The sequence below is a fragment of the Pongo abelii genome, chromosome 18, assembly GCF_028885655.2.
Source record: "Pongo abelii isolate AG06213 chromosome 18, NHGRI_mPonAbe1-v2.0_pri, whole genome shotgun sequence".
NCBI lineage: Eukaryota > Metazoa > Chordata > Mammalia > Primates > Hominidae > Pongo > Pongo abelii.
In genome coordinates, this window is record NC_072003.2 from 88,544,675 (window position 1) to 88,564,002 (window position 19,328).

The 19,328-nt window shown below is 54.7% G+C and overlaps 1 protein-coding gene across 15 annotated transcripts in view; it reads left to right on the forward strand.

Moving 5' to 3' along the window:
- Nucleotides 1-856: 856 nt before the first annotated feature.
- The window catches only part of ACSF3 (acyl-CoA synthetase family member 3), a 62,792-nt gene continuing 44,320 nt past the window's right edge, over nt 857-19,328 (forward strand). For 3 of the 15 annotated variants that reach the window (XR_008514755.2, XM_054534302.2, XM_063717414.1), the window contains exons 1-3: nt 899-1,033; nt 8,236-8,940; nt 10,253-10,408. Coding sequence is in view for 12 of the 15 variants with exons in the window: in XM_054534302.2 (XP_054390277.1) it covers nt 8,275-8,940; nt 10,253-10,408 (822 nt within the window). In the remaining 3 variants the exon portion in view is untranslated. Of the gene's footprint in view, nt 1,034-1,232; nt 1,743-5,605; nt 5,780-7,003; nt 7,086-8,235; nt 8,941-10,252; nt 10,409-19,328 lie in introns of those variants that run through there. The other 12 variants (XM_054534306.2, XM_063717420.1, XM_063717415.1 and 9 more) reach the window with 11 other exon arrangements.

The following is a 19,328-nucleotide window of genomic DNA, read 5'->3' on the forward strand; positions in this document are numbered from 1 at the left end:
CCACCACGCCCGGCTAATTTTTGTATTTTTAGGAGAGACGGGGTTTCACTATGTTGGTCAGGCTGGTCTTGAACTCCTGACCTCGTGATCTGCCCACCTCGGCCTCCTAAAGTGCTGGGATTACAGGCGTGAGCCATCACACCCAGATGGTTCTGCAGATAATTTGTACTACTGTTTGCCAGTACATGTCTTTGTGTTATTAGTATTTATTTTAGGGGAAAAACCCTCACATTTCAGCCAACCGGACTTTGTGTTTGGCTTTAAATGTTTTCCGCCACTGTCCATCCAAAAGTCTAGCTTCATATTCGTATCCTGGTTCCCAAGTCCCTTCGAGGAGAGATTCTCAAATGCGGTCCGTTTAAAATCACCCAAGAAATACAAAAATTAGACAGGCATGATGGCGGGCGCCTGTAGGCCCAGCTAACTGGGAGGTTGAGGCAGGAGAATCACTTGAACCCGGGAGGCGGAGGTTGCGGTGAGCCGAGATCACACCACTGCATTCCAGCCTGGGCAACAGAGCGAGACTCCATTTCAAAATAATACGAAGAAGAAGAAGTAACAACAACAACAATAATAATAATAAAATCACCCAGGAGCTCAGCGTGCAGACCCCCAGCCGCAAAGCCCAGGGAGCCCCTTTTGGGAGGACGGGGCGAGGCCCAGCCATCCGCGTTGGGAGCGGTCCCGCGCGCCGTTCTGATCCGGGCAGCCCTGGGCTAGCGGAGACCACGGCGCCTGCCTCGGCCACGGCTCACGAGACGCCCGCGGCCCCGACCCGGCCACGATGGGACAGGCGGGACAGGGGAACACGCGCGCCCGGAACCCGCCGCCACGGCGCCGCGCCGGGGGGACGCGCTTGGGCGACGGACGCGCCGCGCCGGGCAAGCTGTTGGCGCCGGAAGCGGTTCCGGCCCGACTCACGACCCCGCGGGACCCGGCCGGAACCCGGCCCGACCCCGGCGCGCGCGCGGCGGAGGACGAGGAAGAGTTGTGGCGAGGCAGATCCTGCCCCGCGGCCGCGATCGTCTCGTAGGTGCGGGCGGCGGGGCCCACGGGACCGCGGCGGGGTCGGCCGGGCGCAGAGCTCTCGGGGGCGCGGGCTCCGGCGCCCGCCCCTGGGCCGCAGCTGGGCTTGAGCCGTGGCCCGTGGCGCGGTCGCTTCCCCGCGAGCCACCTGGGGCCGGGCGTCGGCCTTCCCGGGCCGCCGAGCCTCTCGTGTCCGGTGGGGAGCGGGGCCCCCGCGCGGGGTGCGGGGGAGAAGCTGTGCGGACGCCGGGCCCGGTGAGACCGTCGAGCCGGCGGGGTTCGTGTTGAGGCATCCTGAGTGAATCGTGTTTGGTTGTGTTTGGAATAAATTCACTTCCATTTCTCATTGGGCCTCAGAAGTCGCCCTTGAAGTACTCCCGGTTTTAGTTGTTTGCTGCGTGCACCTTGCTGGGCGCGTGGGGCACAGGTTCACAGCCGGCCTAGCTCCTGAGGGCAGGTAGATCTATGAGCAAACAATGGCGACGTGCGGCTGTGGAGTATTTGGAAGGCACTGCAGGCAGCCCATTCCCTGGAGAGAGGGAAGGTTTAAAGGGGTGAGGCCCGGTGCAGTCAGGAGTTGATGTTGCCGTCCTGAGCCTAAATTCCACCAGGCAGGGCCAGGTGCAGTGGCTCATGCCTGTAGTCCCAGCGCTTTGGGCAGCAGAGGCAGGAGGATCACTTGTGGCCAGGAGTTCAAGACCAGCCTGGGCAACATGGTGAGACCCCTGTCTCTACAAAAAATGTAAAAATTAGCTGGGTGTGGTGGCGTACACCTGCAGTTCCAGCTACACAGGAGGCTGAGGCACGAGGATCTCTTGAGCCCAGGAATCGGAGGCTGCAGTGAGCCATGACGGCCCCATTGCACTCCAGCCTGGGCGGCAGAGCAAGACACTGTCTCAATAAATAATAAAACTGAAAAAGAAGAGGTGATATTTGAACTGGGCTTGGAAGAATGATTAGGAATTTGCCAGAAAGGGAACACATTTAGAGATAGGAACACAAATTGTGTCTGGGGCATAGTTGTTGCTTTCCCAGCCTGGGAGGACAGACATTCGTGTTAGGGCCCAAGGCTGAGACCTTGTTGAGGAGGGGGTTCACATGGTGGACCCAGGAGCACAGGTGTTACTACCGGTGGACCCTGGGGACCCTGGGAGCTTCATAGCGTGAAGCCCGGCTCAGGCTGGTGTTCTCTCCGCAGGTGTTGGGGGACATAAGATGAGGCTTCCCTTGCTCTTGCTCCTTTGGCTCTGAACCATCTCCTCAAGGCAGACAGAAATGGTGGATTAAACTGTGGGCTTGGGATAGTTGTGTCACCTTTCCAGATGACATTTGTAAAATAGTATTTTTCTTCCTAAAATGGATATGGGTTTCAAGTGTATTTTTCCCTTTTGGTTTTTTTTATTTGAATGTACTGCTCATGAATGCAATGTGAATGTCTGTTACTTAAAAATGTAATTTTGAAAACAACTCCCCAAACCACAGGCGTGAGGCTGAAACGCATCCTGCCCCGCAGGCTGAGCACAGCCCTCCTCTGCCCCACACCCTCATCAGGGCAGCCGACAGGAGGAAGTGCTGGCATCCACTTCAAACACAAGGTCTGGGGGGGCGGGGGAGTCAGGTGTGGTGGTGAACAGGTCAGGTGTCATTTTATTCATGTTGAAACCAGCCCTTCATTTGAATGCCAGTGTCATTCTCATCTAGTAATTTTTGTTGCGAAGCTCCACGGGGAGCACCCTGCTGAGCACGGTGCAGCCATTTGTCTTCTGCCTGGCCTGTGCCAGGCCATTCATACATTCTCACGTGAAGCCTGTGAGGCAGGTCTTGTTACTGTGCCATCTTAGCGGTGGGAAGTGAAGGGCTAGGCCAGTGAGGAAATGAGGACAAAGGCAGTGGCCATTCAAGTCGAAGCCTGTGGCGACTCTAAACTCTGCTGTTAATCAACACTCTGGTTAAGACGGAAAAGATGCATCCCGCTGGCGCTGCATGTGTGTTCCCAAGAAGCCCCAGTGCCTTAGTGGTCTGACCTCAGAACCTGATAGCTAGAACACCGAGAGGTCCTGCCTCCCTCCCCAAGGGCTGGAGAGCCACTGCGTTCAGTGGTTCAGTGGGTCCAGCACGCCTTCGCCAAGGAGGCTGTCCTGGCTCAGGCACCTTTCTCAGCTTCTGCTGACTAGAGTCCTTGCCCAGCCACGTGGTGACGCCGCTGACCTCGGGTTATCAGGGTGCTGTGTAGCAGGGGTGTGAAGGTGGCTGATGAGGGTGGAAGCCCCTGACTGAACTGCATTTGTCTGGTGGGCAGTGTCCCCCCACACTGTGCTCCTGGTGGTGATGGGGAGCCCCATGGTAGAAGGGGTCCCAGTGGTTGAAAGGTGGGGTTCTCTCTGAGGGAGCTGGGGTGCCTCTGGACCGGGAGGTGTGCAGGAAGACCACGCACAGCCATCTGCCCTGAGTAGACTGTCTGCTTGTTCGAGGCAGGGCTCTGATCCGATGACCGTGAGGATTCGACCTCTGTGCTGAAAAGAACTGATGACTGGGTGCTTCGTGGTCTCAAGCCTGAGGGACTTAAAAGCTGGTTTGATGGGGCTGGTTCCGTTTTCCACATGCTTGGTGGGAGAATAAATCAGCACCTCGTTGGAGGGGACTTTGTCAGCCTTTCTCAAAATTAAAGATGACCCAGCAATGTCACTTCCCGGCATCTGTGCCCGAGACACCCTGAGTGAACACAGCCGTAGGTGCCAGGACTGCCCCCTTCCCTCGGCCGACGCTGGCTGGGCCAGCCCTTCTCACCCTCCATAGGAAGCCTCCCCACCAGGCCCCCCTCCGTCCCTCCTGCCCGTGGCCTCTCCTCATAGCACGTGGGCTCTCTGGGAGCTAGAACCATCTCACACGGGGCCAGTCACGTCTGTCACCTCCCAGGGATTGGTGGCAGGAGTGCCCACCCACAGGCAGCGCTCTGGATTCCGCCCAGGAGAACAGCAGTTTCTTCTCAGCCTGACGCTGAGTTTGCCCAGCCCAGCTGTGCACGTCAGCATCACCAGCTCTGCTGAGCTCTGGGTTTTGTGGGGAATCCACTCTTACTCTTCTGGGGCTTCGCCCTGCGGGGTGACCCAGGAATTTGTAGAAATGCCGAAAGGGGGGCTGTGCTCTGGTAGTGTGTGCTGTTTGTGCTCAGCATGTGGTTAGCATGTGCTCAGCGTGTGGTTAGCATGTGCACAGTACGAGCTTGAACTCGCTTTGTCAGAACTTGGTTCTTTGTGGTCTGCAGAAACCTTTTCTGAGCAGCAGCTTTAGTTAGAGGAAAGCCGTCATCCCCCTTTTATGTGCTTCTGTCATATTGAGAAACAGCTACACACAGTGACAGGCACCTTCTACATTGAGTGAGTGTCGCCGGCCGCCCTAGTGCTCCACTCTTTAGCACCCCAGAAAGCACCGTCCCCTGCTCCGCGCACCCCAGACACTCCCTGTGGCTCTCAGCAGTGGAAGTCTGGCCTCGGGGCCGTAACCCAGAGCACCCAGTGCCCGGTTGGTTTTCTGTGTGTGGATTCTCCTGGTTTCTGTGCCCTCACACCTGTAAAGCAGTGCAGGATTGGTCGGAAGTGAGGAAGGAAGCGTGGTGGGGCCACCCTGGTTTGCTGCTTTCTGAAGCTGGCACAGCCCACGTGCCGATCTCGTGTCTTGTGTCTGGTCAAGCCCAGTTGTTTTGTTGCCATTCTCTGGGTTTCTGTATGGTAGCAGAGTCCAGGTGTGTGGGCAGACCAGCCACGGCCCTACCTTTGAACAGCTGTGGAGGGCAGAACATGGGTGCCTCGTGTCAGGAGATGATGTGGCCTGCAGGGCTGACCGTTTGGTAGGATTCAGAGAAGACTCACACAGGACGTCCAAGCAGCCCACGGAGCTGTGCCGAGGTTCAGGGCCCTGCGTGGCTCGTTTTCCTCCTGCCTGGGCCAGAGGCAGGAGATCTCTCTGCTGGCTGGGACAGGGGACTTCATTAAGAGCCCCAGGCTACCTGGGAGGCGGAGCTTGCAGTGAGCCGAGATCGCGCCACTGCACTCCAGCCTCCGTCTCAAAAAAAAACAAAAGAGCCCCAGGCTAGCGGGGAAACCAGACACCCAAATCAAACAAGCAAAAACCAAGGCCAGTAGTTGAGGGTCTTAAGCACAAAACATACTTTGGCTCTGACAATTTTCATTGTCATGAAGTTTGTTTTGTTAGATAACTATGAAGTGTTGTGATGGTTTCAAACTAAGAGCAGAAAACAAAACTGTTTAGTACAAACCACAGACAATAACACAGTAGCTTTCCCCTCGCAAGTTAATGAGAGATGTGCTGGAGAGAGAGAACCTGCTGAACGTGGGCACAGATCCCACAGAGGGGGCGTGGTGTGCGGGAGGAGACTCGACAGGGTCATGGGGTCACTGCTGCCCGTTGTCGGGAGATAAGGCTTACAGCTTTATTTTATAATGTTGTCTTTAGCTTGTAAATGAACATGCTTCCCTTCCTCCATTGAGTGTTGAGTGTTGTGCCTGTGGGAAGCGTTAGACACACAGCCTGGGACCTCAGCACAGATGCCCATTGACAGGTGTCCTCACCGGCCTTCCGGGTTCCAGCGCCAGGCCTGGTGCCTGCCCCAGGAGGATGAGCATTTGCAGTGCCTTCACCTTAGCGTGCCCCTCCACCTGCTGAAGCAGCTGTGCCTGCTGCTCTTGTGAACTGCGAACTTCCCCTTACCTCCTCTCTCTGGCTCGGGAGCTGGGTGAGTTTGAACTTGGCCTCCTTCACTTTTCTGTGTGTGAACAAGTGGTTGCCTTGTTTGTTTACTGAACAGAGTGTGGTTGAGGCAAAATGCTGAGACGATACCTAACCTAATATGTATTAGATGATGTAGCATCATTGTCAAAATAATACTCTTTCAAAGTCCCTGAAAACCAAATGGACAACCTGACTACGCTTTGGCCACAGGCCTGGGACACTGTCAGACCGAGGGCCACTGAGTGCCCAGTGGCAGCAGAGCCCAGAGGGTGCTTCCCCCAGGAAGGGAGGCAGACCAGCCTATTCTTACTTCAGAGGCTGAAGTAGGAACAGCGCAGTGCCTGAAGGAGCTGTAAAGCTGGGGGCTTGAAACCAGAGCAAGCGACTGTTGTTTACTCCAACAGGCCGCTTCAGCGCTGGGAAGGAAACATGGTCGGTTCTGCTGGTCGTAAAGAGCCTGAGAAAGCAGATTTTCCCGTGCCCTCGTGAGTCAAGCAAAGCTTCGATTATAAAGGGCCAGGGATGCAGGAGCCTCATGGAAAGTGCCACCCCTTCTCGCTCTGGAATGCGGGGCTGTGCCCCTGGCCTGTGTCCGCATCCTGGGGCGGTGTCCCGTGGCCTGTATCCGCATCCTGGGGCGGTGTCCCGTGGCCTGTGTCCGCATCCTGGCGCGGTGTCCTGTGGCCTGTGTCCGCATCCTGGCGCGGTGTCCCGTGGGCAGTGTCCGCATCCTGGTGCGGTGTCCCGTGGCCTGTGTCCACATCCTGGCGCGGTGTCCCGTGGGCGGTGTCCCATGGCCTGTGTCCGCATCCTGGCGCGGTGTCCCGTGGGCGGTGTCCCGTGGCCTGTGTCCGCATCCTGGCGCGGTGTCCCATGGGCAGTGTCCTGTGGCCTGTGTCCGCATCCTGGCGCAGTGTCCTGTGGGCGGTGTCCCATGGGCGGTGTCCGCATCCTGGCGCAGTGTCCCGTGGGCGGTGTCCTCTGGCCGCAGAATGCATGTTGCAGAACTGGACCAGCCCTCACGCGTCAGGAGCGTTGGGCCCACAGGCGGAGGCACCCTGGCTTGTTCTCAGTCTCCTTTCTCTGAATGAAGAATTCCAGCGGACGGCAGGCCCACGCAGCCCCTCCCAGGGAGCCCTCGCTTCCTGCTGATTTATTTGCTATTTAGTAGTTAAGTTTTTTGGGGGAAAGGAGAGAATTATAGTTCAACCTAAAACATGTTTTCTAGCCCGTGAATTGCCTGATTTAAAGCTTGGCTTGGCTGGGAGCAGTAGCTCACACCTGTAATTTCAACACTTTGGGAGGCCGAGGTGAGTGGATCACCGGAGGTCAGGAATTGGAGACCAGTCTGGTCAACATGGTGAACCCCTTGTCTCCACTAACAATACAAAAATTAGCCAGGCGTGGTGGTGCGCACCTGTACTCCCAGTTATTCAGGAGGCTGGGAGGCAGGAGGATCACTTGAATCCAGGAGGCGAAGGTTGCAGTGAGCCCAGATCACGCTCTTGTACTCCAGCCGGGGTGACAGACCAAGACTGCGTCTTAGATAGGTAGATAGATAGACAGAGTGTGTGAGACTCCATCTCAGATAGACAGTAAAGAGAGAGAGAGAAAAGAAAAAAAGGTGAGAGAGAGGAGAGAGAGAAAGAAAAGAAAAGAAGGAAAAAAGCATGGCTTACACCTGCCATAACCCCAGGACTTTGGACCAGCCTGGGCAACACAGTGAGACCTTGTCTCTACCGAAAAAAAAAAAAAAAGCTGGGTGTGGTGTCACATGCCTGTGGGCTCAGCTACTCGGGAGGCATGAGCCCAGGAAGTCGAGGCTGCAGTGAGCCATGATTGCATCACTACACTCCAGCCTGGGCGACACAGCAAGACCCCATCTCAAAAAAAATGAACCTTGGCACCTCACCACATTTCCACTGCGCACCTGTGTGGGAAGGTCTGAGAGAGGCACCGCCGTGTCTGCCCCGGGAGCGGGGTCTCCAGGCCATGCCTGTTGTGAGCAGGGGCTGTGTCTGCCCCGGGGGCGGGGTCTCCAGGCCCTGCCTGTTGTGAGCAGGGGCCGTGCTGAGCCCTTCTCTTCACTTCCCCCTCTCACAGGTGGTTTTCCAGGCTCAGGATTCTAAAACCCATTATTCGGATGTACCTTAAGTGTGTTGAATTTTATATGCTTCTCCTTGGTTTTACCTAGTTTATTTCATTGTTTAGAATTTTGTGTGATTTGGGAATCCTTAAACTCATGAAGTGAAATAGAAAGCTGAGATACTGGGCGCGTACGGAACGTTCCAGCAGTGTGGGTGAGGAAGGCTGGACACGGCCTGTCTGGTGCGCTGCCTCATGACTGAAGGTGCAGCAGGCGTACCTGGCTGGGTACTGGGGAGGTGTTTTAAATCCTGTCTTGGCCATGTTCGGATGGGACAGTTGGGCACTCACGTCCTGTGCCTTGCCTTTCTCCAGGTTGGCCCCAGGAGGCTCCTGGGAACGCCTGTCAGTGCGATGCCGTCCCATGTGATGCTCACCTTCCGGCGCCTGGGCTGTGCCTTGGCCTCCTGCCGGCTGGCTCCTGCGAGACACAGAGGAAGTGGTCTTCTACACACAGCCCCGGTGGCCCGCTCGGACAGGAGCGCCCCGGTGTTCACCCGTGCCCTCGCCTTTGGGGACAGAATCGCCCTGGTTGACCAGCACGGCCGCCACACGTACAGGGAGCTTTATTCCCGCAGCCTTCGCCTGTCCCAGGAGATCTGCAGGCTCTGCGGGTGTGTCGGCGGGGACCTCCGGGAGGAGAGGGTCTCCTTCCTGTGTGCTAATGACGCCTCCTACGTCGTGGCCCAGTGGGCCTCGTGGATGAGCGGCGGCGTGGCAGTCCCCCTCTACAGGAAGCACCCCGCGGCCCAGCTGGAGTATGTCATCTGCGACTCCCAGAGCTCTGTGGTCCTTGCCAGCCAGGAGTACCTGGAGCTCCTGAGCCCGGTGGTCAGGAAGCTGGGGGTCCCGCTGCTGCCGCTCACACCAGCCATCTACACTGGAGCAGTAGAGGAACCGGCAGAGGTCCCGGTCCCAGAGCAGGGGTGGAGGGACAAGGGTGCCATGATCATCTACACCAGTGGGACCACGGGGAGGCCCAAGGGTGTGCTGAGCACGCACCAAAACATCAGGGCTGTGGTGAGTGCCGCCCTGCGCCGGGATGGCTTCGGTTACGGCACAGCACTCTGGGTGGGCTCCAGGCGAGAAGCACATCTTTTCATTCGCTTTTCTGTGGAGTCGTTCACGGTGGTCACCATCCTGCAGACCCGTGTGAGATACACGGATGCAGGCCCGCAGGGTGTGGCCACTGGCCTCACTGGCCTCACTGGCCACGCAGGACGGCTCCGGGAGCGGCCGAGCACAAAGGCTCAGGCAGGGGCGAAGCCTTCAGGTGTAGAGGGATTGAGGGGCCGCGGAGTGACCCCGCCAGGACTGTGCGGCATGAGGTCAGAAGGGACCACTCACTGCCTGTGATGCTGCTTTTCAGAGGCCAGCCATGTGTTAGGATGCATGGCCAGGACCCCACATACACCCGCGTCTTACTCGTTTTTTGTGTGTCCTGTGACCTCAGTCACATCTTCCCAGAACTCTCCAATCACATCACTTACCTGTCATTTGTATAGTGTCATAACGTCTCCTATGCAGTTGAAGCAATAAAGTAAAAATGAAAACCAAAAGCCGTGAAGGGGAAGGCAGGAAGTGGACCCCACGGAGTTGTGGGCTGACGAGGCGCCATGAGCACGCAGCAGGCTGGGCCCTGGGTGGCCTGCGCTGTCACTGCTGGAAGCGGCGTGCCTGTCGGGAGGGACGGGCTCCGGACTCCTCTGTGAGGGGAGTGACACTCACATGTGCTTCTCCCTGGAGCCTGTGCAGGCAGCAGGCAGTGTCCTCCGTGAGATTGGACAGAGAATTCAGTGGGCCATGCCTCACACTGCTTCTCAGTAAGAACTGAGGATGTGCTCTGGAGCCTGGCCTGAGTTCTGTCCCAGCTGAGCAGGTGACAATAATTCACGAATCGGCAGAGCTTTGTGTGGGCAGTGCTGTCAGCTGAGCCAGTGGTTGGGCTGGGAGTCGATTCCAGCCTGAATGGCGCTGGGTCCCTGAGTCCCAGGCTTGGGCAGGGGTGGAGCTGGGGATGGCGATGCTGGGGTGGAGCTCTGTCAGCCTGGTGTCTGCAGAGCCACTCCCTCACCTTCTAAATTCCCTAAAGCCCCTGGCTGTGTGTGGCGCTGTCCTCTGTCCCCAGGGTGAGTGAGTGACCCAGCAGATCTGCTGTGGTTTTGTCGTCATCTTGAGAGGCTGCTAGAGGGAGGCAACAAAGAGCCAGCCTTCTCCTTCCCCTTCCTCAGCTGGGAGGCCCAGAGCTCCTGTCCTTGAGCCCCAGGCCTGTGTGTGCTCATGCGGGCCACAGTCTTGCTCCTGCTCTCAGCTGTGCTCTTGTCCCCTGCAGGTGACCGGTCTGGTCCACAAGTGGGCATGGACCAAAGACGACGTGATCCTCCACGTGCTCCCGCTGCACCACGTCCATGGTGTGGTCAACGCGCTGCTCTGTCCTCTCTGGGTGGGAGCCACCTGTGTGATGATGCCTGAGTTCAGCGCTCAGCAGGTGAGTCGGTGTCAGAGCTCTCGGCCGCGCCCTCAGACTAGGCGCCTTTCGCTGGTTGGGGTCACAGCTCTTGGCCGCACCGTCAGACCAGGCACCTTTCCCTGGTGTGCAGTCGCCCCTATCCACAGGGGACGCGCCGATGCCGAGACCCTGGGTAGCATGGAACCCTGTACCTACGATGCTTTTTGCTATACATACGTACCTATGATAAAGCTTAATTTATAAGTTAGGCACAGTAAGAGGTTAACAATAACAAAACAGTTACAACCATGTACTGTAATCAAGTTATGTGAAAGTGCTCTCTCTCTCTTCAAAATACCTTCCGGTAATGTGCTCGTCTGTTGTGAGACTGCAGTGGGCCACGCGTCACTGAAACCGTAAATAGTGAGATTGGCTGCGCGGAGGCGACTGTACAGGCCCTGCTGCCTGCGAGCTCCTGCAGCTGCAGCGAATGCTCACGCGCTTGGTTTAAAATAATGCGAGTTTGTTCTTACACACTTGGAGGCCAGGATTCTGAGACGAGTCTTGCGGAGCTGATGCTGGGTGTGGTGGGGCTGCTCCGTCAGGAGGCTCTAGAGCAAAGTCCGTTCCTGCCTCTTGCAGCTCTAGAGGCCACCTGTGCCCTTGGCTCCAGCTGCTTCACGTCCAGCTCTGCTTCTGCAGGCACACGGCCTTCTTCTCTCTGTAGTCAGGGCTCCCTCAGCTTCCCTTTGTACAGCCTACACGGATATTCCAAGATAATCTCCCATCTTGAGGTCCTTCGCTTCACCCACCTGCGGTTCCCACCACCGCGAGAGGTGACACATTCAGGGTGCAGGGTCCAGGGTGCAGGGCGTGACCCCTTGACCTATGATGTGGCCAGTGTGGCAGCCCTCGGTTACTCCATAGTACTGGCCCAGCTGGAGAGCTGCTTACTGCAGAGGGTTACTCCAGAGTACTGGCCCAGCTGGAGGGCTGCTGTGGAGTCTCTGTCTCCCCTCTCTGCATGGCTTCCTCTGTGGCATCTCCCTTGGAGCAGGCAGGGAGGGAAGGATGCGGTGCTGGCCACAGAGCGCTGGGGTGGGAGCAGGCATCGCCGAGCTGCTGCGCGCAGCCTTGCCTGTGCAGGGCTGTCTCCAGGGCAGATCAGGGATGCTGCTTTGGAGGGAAAGGACCTGGGCTCGAGGCGGGACCCTGTGCACAGCGTCGGGCCTCGCCTGTCAGTTGGGGATGGCAGTGGCTTTTAGGAGTTGCTGTGGCCCTGTGTGCTGACTGCAGGCGAGAGCCACTCACCAGGCTGCAGAGGGCATGAGGGGCAGGCCTTGAGCCCACAGGAAGGATGAGGTGTGCGTATGTCACAGGTGTGGTGAAGCAGAGCCCTCTGGTGAGGCCGTAGACACGTATGTCACAGGTGTGACGGAGCGGAGCCCTCCGGTGAGGCCATGGACGTTTACCAACCTCTGCCCGTATAATGAATATGCCTTTTATTCACAGGAAAAAAAGTTTAAAAAGTGAATGTAGGGAAAAGCCCTTAGGATTTGGATCGTATCTTGATCATTCTCAGCACAGAAGAGCCCGTCTCTGAGGCCAGATGCCTGGGACTGGGCTCCTGGTCTGTGCGGGGTTGTTCTGCGGGGCAGACATCCTGGCCAGCAGAGGCACAGCCCTAAAGCCTAGAGCATGGCAGCCACCAGTGGCCAGCCCCACACTCACCGCTCTTGCCAGGACTCTTCCTGTCTGAAGTCTTTCTGGCCCCATCGAAGGCTGTGTGGAGCTCTGAGGCCTCTGACCGGGAGCTCAGGACCCAAACCCTAGTCAGGTGTGAATTTCTCCAGGAAGGGGTCCCTGCAAGCAGTCAGCCCCGCCCACCTCCCCTCTGCTTCTGCTGCAGCTGAGAGGCCCCGCCCACCTCCCCTCTGCTTCTGCTGCAGCTGAGAGGCCCCGCCCACCTCCCCTCTGCTTCTGCTGCAGCTGAGAGGCCCGTCCTCTTCACCGCGGGGTGTCCGACCCCACATGGTGGCTGGAGGTGGAGAGAAGGCAGCTCATCTGGCCTTCCACCTCTCTGACCTTCAGTCTCATCCCCGGAAAATAAGGGCGGAGCCTGGCTCACAGTGGGCACAAACTTGGAAAAGAGAAGGGGATCTTCTCTCGCCTCCACTGGAGGGAAGGTCTCACAAGAGAAGCCAGTATGTAGAACAGCTTTCTAAGAGCAAGTGAGCCTGTTTCTTCACAGATGATAACATTGGGCTTTAGAGAAAGACCTCTTTAAAATCTAGCAGTTACTACCGTGCCAAAGAGAGGTGGCTGCCAGCACACTTGTGTCATTAGCCGTCAGCTCCCTCCACTGCTCTTCAGGACGCCTGTAGCCACAGAGCCTCCCTGAGGGCCCTGTCGCCAGGGTCACCCCCTGAAGAGCCTCCCTGAGGGCCCCGTCTCCCTGACACATTCCACATTCTTGTTGGCTACAGTCCTTATTTTTCACGGACATCTCAGCACTGACCCCAGCTGCGACACAGTGGTCTGTTAAGATGGCAGACACTGCAGCTGCCTCATCTGCGTGGTCCATCCCAGAGACATCTGCCTGGCGCTCTGCCCCAGGCCTTCCTGGCTCCCCTGGTAGGGATCTGGCTCAGTGACCCGACCCTCCTTGTGGCTGTCTCTGGGGTGCGCCCTGCATGGACACAGCTGTCCTTGGTGAACGTCTGTTGAGTCAAAGTGGTTTTGCTGCAGTGAGTTCCCCGTGAGTGCACTGTGTGGGTGGTGCAGCGCCTGGTGTGTAGGGACCTTCAATGTCGATGCCTTTGCTGTGTCTTTGGGGGCTCCTCTGACGGGGCTGCTCCCTCCTCTCCGCCTTGAGCCCCTCCTTTCCTTTGGCTGTCACCTCTGTCCAGGGTGTCGGTTTCTGTGCCTGTGACTGGGCCCCCTCAACCTGCCCCACCTCGGCCCCTGCTCCTTGGCAGCCTGGCCCTGAACCTCTGTGGGAGGCTGCCCGGGCGCTGACGGTGGCTGGTCTGCCATGGTCACTTGGGCAGAGGCAGCAATGGCCATTGTTGTGGACCGTACCAGGGCGAGATGCAGCTGGCAGGGGCAGAGGCAGAACATCTCCCAGGGAGCTGAGGGCAGGTTGGTTCCATCCTCCTGAGTAAAGAGTGTGTTACCCTCAGGGCGAGAGGCAGGTGGTTGCGGGTGCTGGCGCAGGCCAGCTGTCAAGGACCTGGGCTTTCTCGTCTTGCTTCTTCTCCAGCACTGCATGAATGACACCACCTGGCCCTTTCCAGTGCCCACAGGCACACGGCTTGGGAGCTGCTGCTGCGGCGTCTCTGCCCAGGGGCATCTGCCATGGGGGTCCCTGCCTTGGGGTCTGTGTCCCAAGGGCGTCTGCCCAGGGATTTCTGCTCCGAGAGTGTCTGCCCTGGGGTCTCTGCCTGGGGGTCTGCTGTCATCTTCCAGACACTGCAGACTGGCTCATTAACGGACACGGGAAAGTCTCAGACCTTCAACAGACACGGGAAAGCCTCAGACCTTCCACAGACACAGGAAAACCTCAGACCTTTAACCAACATGGGAAAGCCTCAGACCTTCACCGTTTTTGACACTTACTTGGGATTTTTCTCTAAACTATGCTGTGAAAACTTAATTTTTTTTTTTTTTTTTTTTTGAGATGGAGTCTTGCACTGTCACCCAGGCTGGAGTGCAATGGCACGATCTCGGCTCACTGCAACCTCTGCCTCCTGGGTTCAAGCGATTCTCCTGCCTCAGCCTCCCGAGTAGCTGGGATTATAGGCACCTGCCACCACAGCCAGCTAATTTTTTGTATTTTTAGTAGAGACAGGGTTTCACTATGTTGGCCAGGCTGGTCTAGAACTCCGGACCTCATGATCCACCTGCCTCAGCCTCCCAAAGTGCTGGGATTACAGACGTAAGCCACTATGCCCGGCCGAAAACTTAATATTTAAACAAATTTGATGCTGTGGCTACAAAAGATTGCAACTCTTTTCCATAAACTCCAAGTTTCAGGGTTTTCCAACTTTAGGAATTTCTATGTGTAAAATCCAGCTGTCAGCGTTATTGAACATTGGGGTTTTGTCTAAGATTGTGTTGAAGAATGTGTAGGATACAAGTGTGGGGTGACCAGACACCTGCGGTGGTGCTGAACGATCTTAGACGCGGTGTCTTCGCACAGAGGGCTGTGGGTGTCAGTGCCTGCAGGTGACAGATGGGGTTGGGGGACAGGAGGAGGACGCCGGAAGATGGATGTGCAGCCACAGCCTCTGGAGATCAAAGTCGCTGCTGACGAGACAGCCAGAGGCTCAGATCAGTCACTCGTCTCCGACAGCGCTGCCGTGGCCGACGTCTTCAGGATCGCAGCATGGACTCAGGAGGGCTGCCACCTGGCGGGGTCTGTGCTGTGGCAGCTCAGGTTAGAGCAACAGGCCTGTTCCTGCTGCCTCAGAAGCACTTGCTAGTTAAATGTTATGGCGTCCTTCAGGGGACCTCCAGGTCTTACAGGTCTTAGAAGTGTGGCAATGCATTGGGATGTGCTAGAGGAAGGAGGTCACGCTCGGCTCTCAGTGCCCTTCTTTAGGGCAGCAGCTGCCCTCTGAAGATTTGGATGAATTCCAAGAAAGACCGTCCTTCGTGTCTTTTACCTCCGCGCCTGCTCCCTGCCCCTCAGCCTTGTCCCGTTGCGTGCATGCTCTCCCCGCCTCAGCACCATCCTGCTACACGCGTGCTCTCCCCGCCTCAGCACCATCCTGCTACACGCGTGCTCCATTTTCCGTGCCCCAGTGTCACGTTTGTGTTTCTGGTTCACTGTGCTGTTTGACGGTTGATCCGTGTGTTGCATCAAACGCAGTTTGTTCTTTTTACGTTGCTGTGTTGTATTTCCTGGCGTGCAGAAGTCACAGTGCGCTTATCCATTCTGCTCTTGAAAGACTTGGGATTGTTTTCAGTTTGTGGCTATTAGAAGTCACGGTTGCTGTGAACATTCTCACACAGATGTCCCTGTGGACATTTCTCTTGGATCCACACCTCCCGGTGCTGGCTTACGGGCTACACATGTGTTTCATTTGAGTGGAAACTGCGGAAGAGTTCTCAAACGTGGCTGCATGTTTCATATGCCCCCAGCCCCATTCTGCTGGTACCAATTTACTGTATTAGTCCGTGTGCACACTGCTGATAAAGACATACCCAAGACGGGGAAGAAAAAGTGGTTTAATTGGACTCACAGTTGCACATGGCTGGGGAGGCCTCAGAATCATGGTGGGAGGCAAAAGGCACTTCTTACGTGGCGGCGGCAAGAGAAAATGAGGAAGAAGCAAAAGCGGAAACCCTTGATAAACCCATCAGATCTCGTGAGACTTATTCACTATCATGAGAATAGCACAGGAAAGACCGGCCCCCATAATTCAATTACCTCCCCCTGGGTACCTCCCACAACATGTGGGAATTCTGGGAGATACAGTTCAAGTTGAGATTTGGGTGGGAACACCATCAAACCATATCAGGAGTCCTTAACATTTGTTAAGTTACCCATACATCTCCTCTTCCGGTGCCTTCATTTGTCCCTACAGAGGTTCTCCAGGAAGCACCGTGCTTCCCCCTAACTCATTTCCCTTCAGCCTGGAGAACTTCTTTTCCATAGTTCTTGTAGTGCAGCTTTGCTGACAACAAATCCCTCCATTTTGTTTCACTGAAAATGTTTTTATTGCACCTTCCCTTTTCAAAAACAGCTCTATCGAGATACAGTTCACACACCGCAAAATTCACTATTGTAAATTATGAATTATGTAGCCATTACCTCAAACCAGTGTCCATTTCCCCCCATTCCCAGCTCCTGGCAACCACGAATCTGCTTTCTGCCTCTAGACTTTCCTTGTTTGAGATGGCAGCGTGTGCAAATGGGGTGTGTCACACTCAGTCTTTTATTCCAGCTCCTTTCACTTGCAGGTTGGTTCTGAGTTTCATCCATGTTCTACTGTGTGTATTAATAGCTTGTTCCTGAATAGTACTTCATCGTATGGGTATACTGCATTTTCCTCATCCATTCACCTGGACATACCACATTTTCCTCATCCATTCACCATCTGATGGGCATTTGGACTGTTTCAGTTTGGGGCTATTATGAATAATGCTGCTATGAACATTTACGTATAAATCTCTGTAGACATACTTTCATTGATCTTACATAGACACAGAGGGATAGAATTGATGGGTTGTGTGGTGACGTTCTGTTTAATGCTTTAAGAAACTGGCAAACTGGCCGGGTACGGTGGCTCACATCTGAAATCCTAGCACTTTGGGAGGCCGAGGCAGGTGGATCACTTGAGGTCAGGAGTTTGAGACCAGCCTGACCAACATGGTGAAACTCTGTCTATACTAAAAATACAAAATTAGCCGGGCACCGTGGTTCACACCTGTAATCCCAGGTACTCGGTAGGCTGAGGTAGCAGAATCGCTTGAACCCAGGGGCGGCGATTGCAGTGAGCCAAGATCACACCACTGCACTCCAGCCTGGGCAACAGAGCAAGACTCTGTCTCAAAAAAAAAAAAAAAAAAAGAAAGAAAGAAAAGAAACTGGCAAACTGTTTTTCCAAAATGGCTGTGTTGCTGTATGTTCTCCAGCAGCATATGAGAGTTTTCATTTCTTTACGTCCTGCCAATACTTGTCACTGGCTTCAGTTTGCATTTCCCTAATGACTACTGATGTTAAGCTTTTTTTTTTTTTTTTTTGAGATGGAGTCTCGCTCTGTCACTCAGGCTGGAGTGGAGTGGCTCAGTCTCAGCTCACTGCAATCTCCGCCTCCTGGGTTCAAGCGCTTCTCCTGCCTCAGCCATCTCAGCAGCTGGGATTACAGGCGCACAGCTCCAGGCCCAGATAATTTCTTGTATTTTTATAGAGACGGGGTTTCACCATGTTGGCCAGGCTGGTCTTGAACTCCTGAGCTCAAGTAATCTGCCTGCCTCAGCCTCCCAAAATGCTGATTATAGGCGTGAGCCACCACACCTGGCCAGATGCTGAGCATTTTTTGTTTATTTTTACTTTTTTCCTTTTAAATTATTTTTGTAGAGACAGAGCCTCCCTATGTTGCCCAGGCTGGCCTCACACTCCTGAGCTCAAGGGATCCTCCCGCCTCAGCCTCCCAAAGTGCCGGGATTACAGGCGTGAGCACTGCACCCAGTGCTGTTTTTTATGTTCTTGTTTGCATCCATATGTAATCTTTGGTGAACTGTCTAATGAAATCTTTTGACCATTTTTAAATTGGGCTATTTGTCTTCTTATTGAGTTGTAAGAGTTCTCTGTGTATTCTGGATACAAGTCTCTTTTCAGATGTATGGTTTGCAAATATCTCCAACTGCAGCTTGTCTTTTTATTTTCTTAATGTGTCTTTTGAAGCACACATTTTGATGAAATTCATTTTATAAAAAAATTTTTAAAATAAATTCATGTTATCAATTTTTAAACTTTATAGATTGTGCTTTTGGTATCTCATCTGAGAAGTCTTTGCCAAACCACAGGTCATGTCATGAAGATACTCCCTTTTGTTTTTTCTTAGACGTTTTCTAGTTTTAGCTCATACATGGAGGTTTCTGACCCACTTTGGGTTAATTTTGCATATGGTGTGAGGTAGGGTCTAGGAGTCACCTTCTGCATGGAGATATTCAGTGTATCAGTGCCATTTGTGAGAAAGATTATCCTTTTGTCCTTTCCCCTATTGGGGACTTGGCTTCTTTGCCAAGAATCACTTGACCAGATATCTATGCATTGGTTTATTTTTGGACTCTCAACTGTGTTCTGTGGGTCTCTTGTCTAATCTTACACAGCATCACACTGTGTTCATTACTTCTGGTTTACGTCAGTTTTGGAGTTGGGAACTGTGTGTTCTCACCTTTAGTCTGCCTTTTGAAATTTATTTTGGATCTTCTGGGTCCTTTGCCTTTTTGTGTAAAACGTAGGATAAGTGTATCAATTTCTGCAAAATAAAGCTTGCTGGAATTTTGGGAAGATTGCTTTGAAGCTGGAGCTCAGTGTGGGAAGAACTGCCATCTTCACAACGTGGAGTGTTCCCGTCTGCGAGCCTGGCCTCTCTCCACCTGCTTATCTGTTCCCCCTCCCTCCCTCGATGGCAGTGTTGTGGGTGCTGCTCCGAGGTGCTGCCGTCTCCCGCACTCTGGTCGCCTGTGTCTTTGCTTTCCCGTCTGCGAGTCAGCCTAGATCACGCCCATTGACTGTGTCTGACTTTTTTCCTCTTTTCTGCTGTGTCTTGTTTGTTATTAGGTCTATTGAATGAATTCATTTCAGATCTTGTGTTTTTCAGTTTTATGATTTTTTGCAGTTCCACTTCTTTTTGCAATTCTCCATTTTCCCCACGTTGTTCATCTTTTCTTCTAAATTCCTTAATCTGCTTATTGCAGTTATTTGAAGGGCTTGTCTGGCGATTCTGACGTTTGAATTTCCTGAGATTTCTTCCCTTCAATTAGGGGTCACATCTTTGTGTCCTTACATGCTTTGTAACTTTGAAGGGTTCCAGTCTTTGTCTTTGAAAGAATGATATTATTTCTTCCCCGGAGATTCCTGCCTTTCTCTGCCAGGCAGCTGCGGTGAGGCACTCGTCACTGCAGTCCAGTGAGATGAGACGGGCTGGGGCTGGACTGTGGCATCGGCATCCATCGACCCCAGTTTCAACGCCGTGTGGGCGAGGAGATATGTCCTGTGTGTCCTGGGCCTCCCTTAGGTGCTGACCCCACAGCACGAGGCGTGCCCTCCGCCCTCCGCCACAGCGTCCGGGGCTCCGCGTGGAACACTGCGGGTGGAGAGGGCCACGGAAGGAGGGCGGCTCCCCAGCTCTTCCTGAGGCTTCATGGGCGACGCCAGAAACCGCTAATGAGTGAGGAACTTAAAACATATTTATATGTAAGCAAGAAATGTTTATTATGGAGT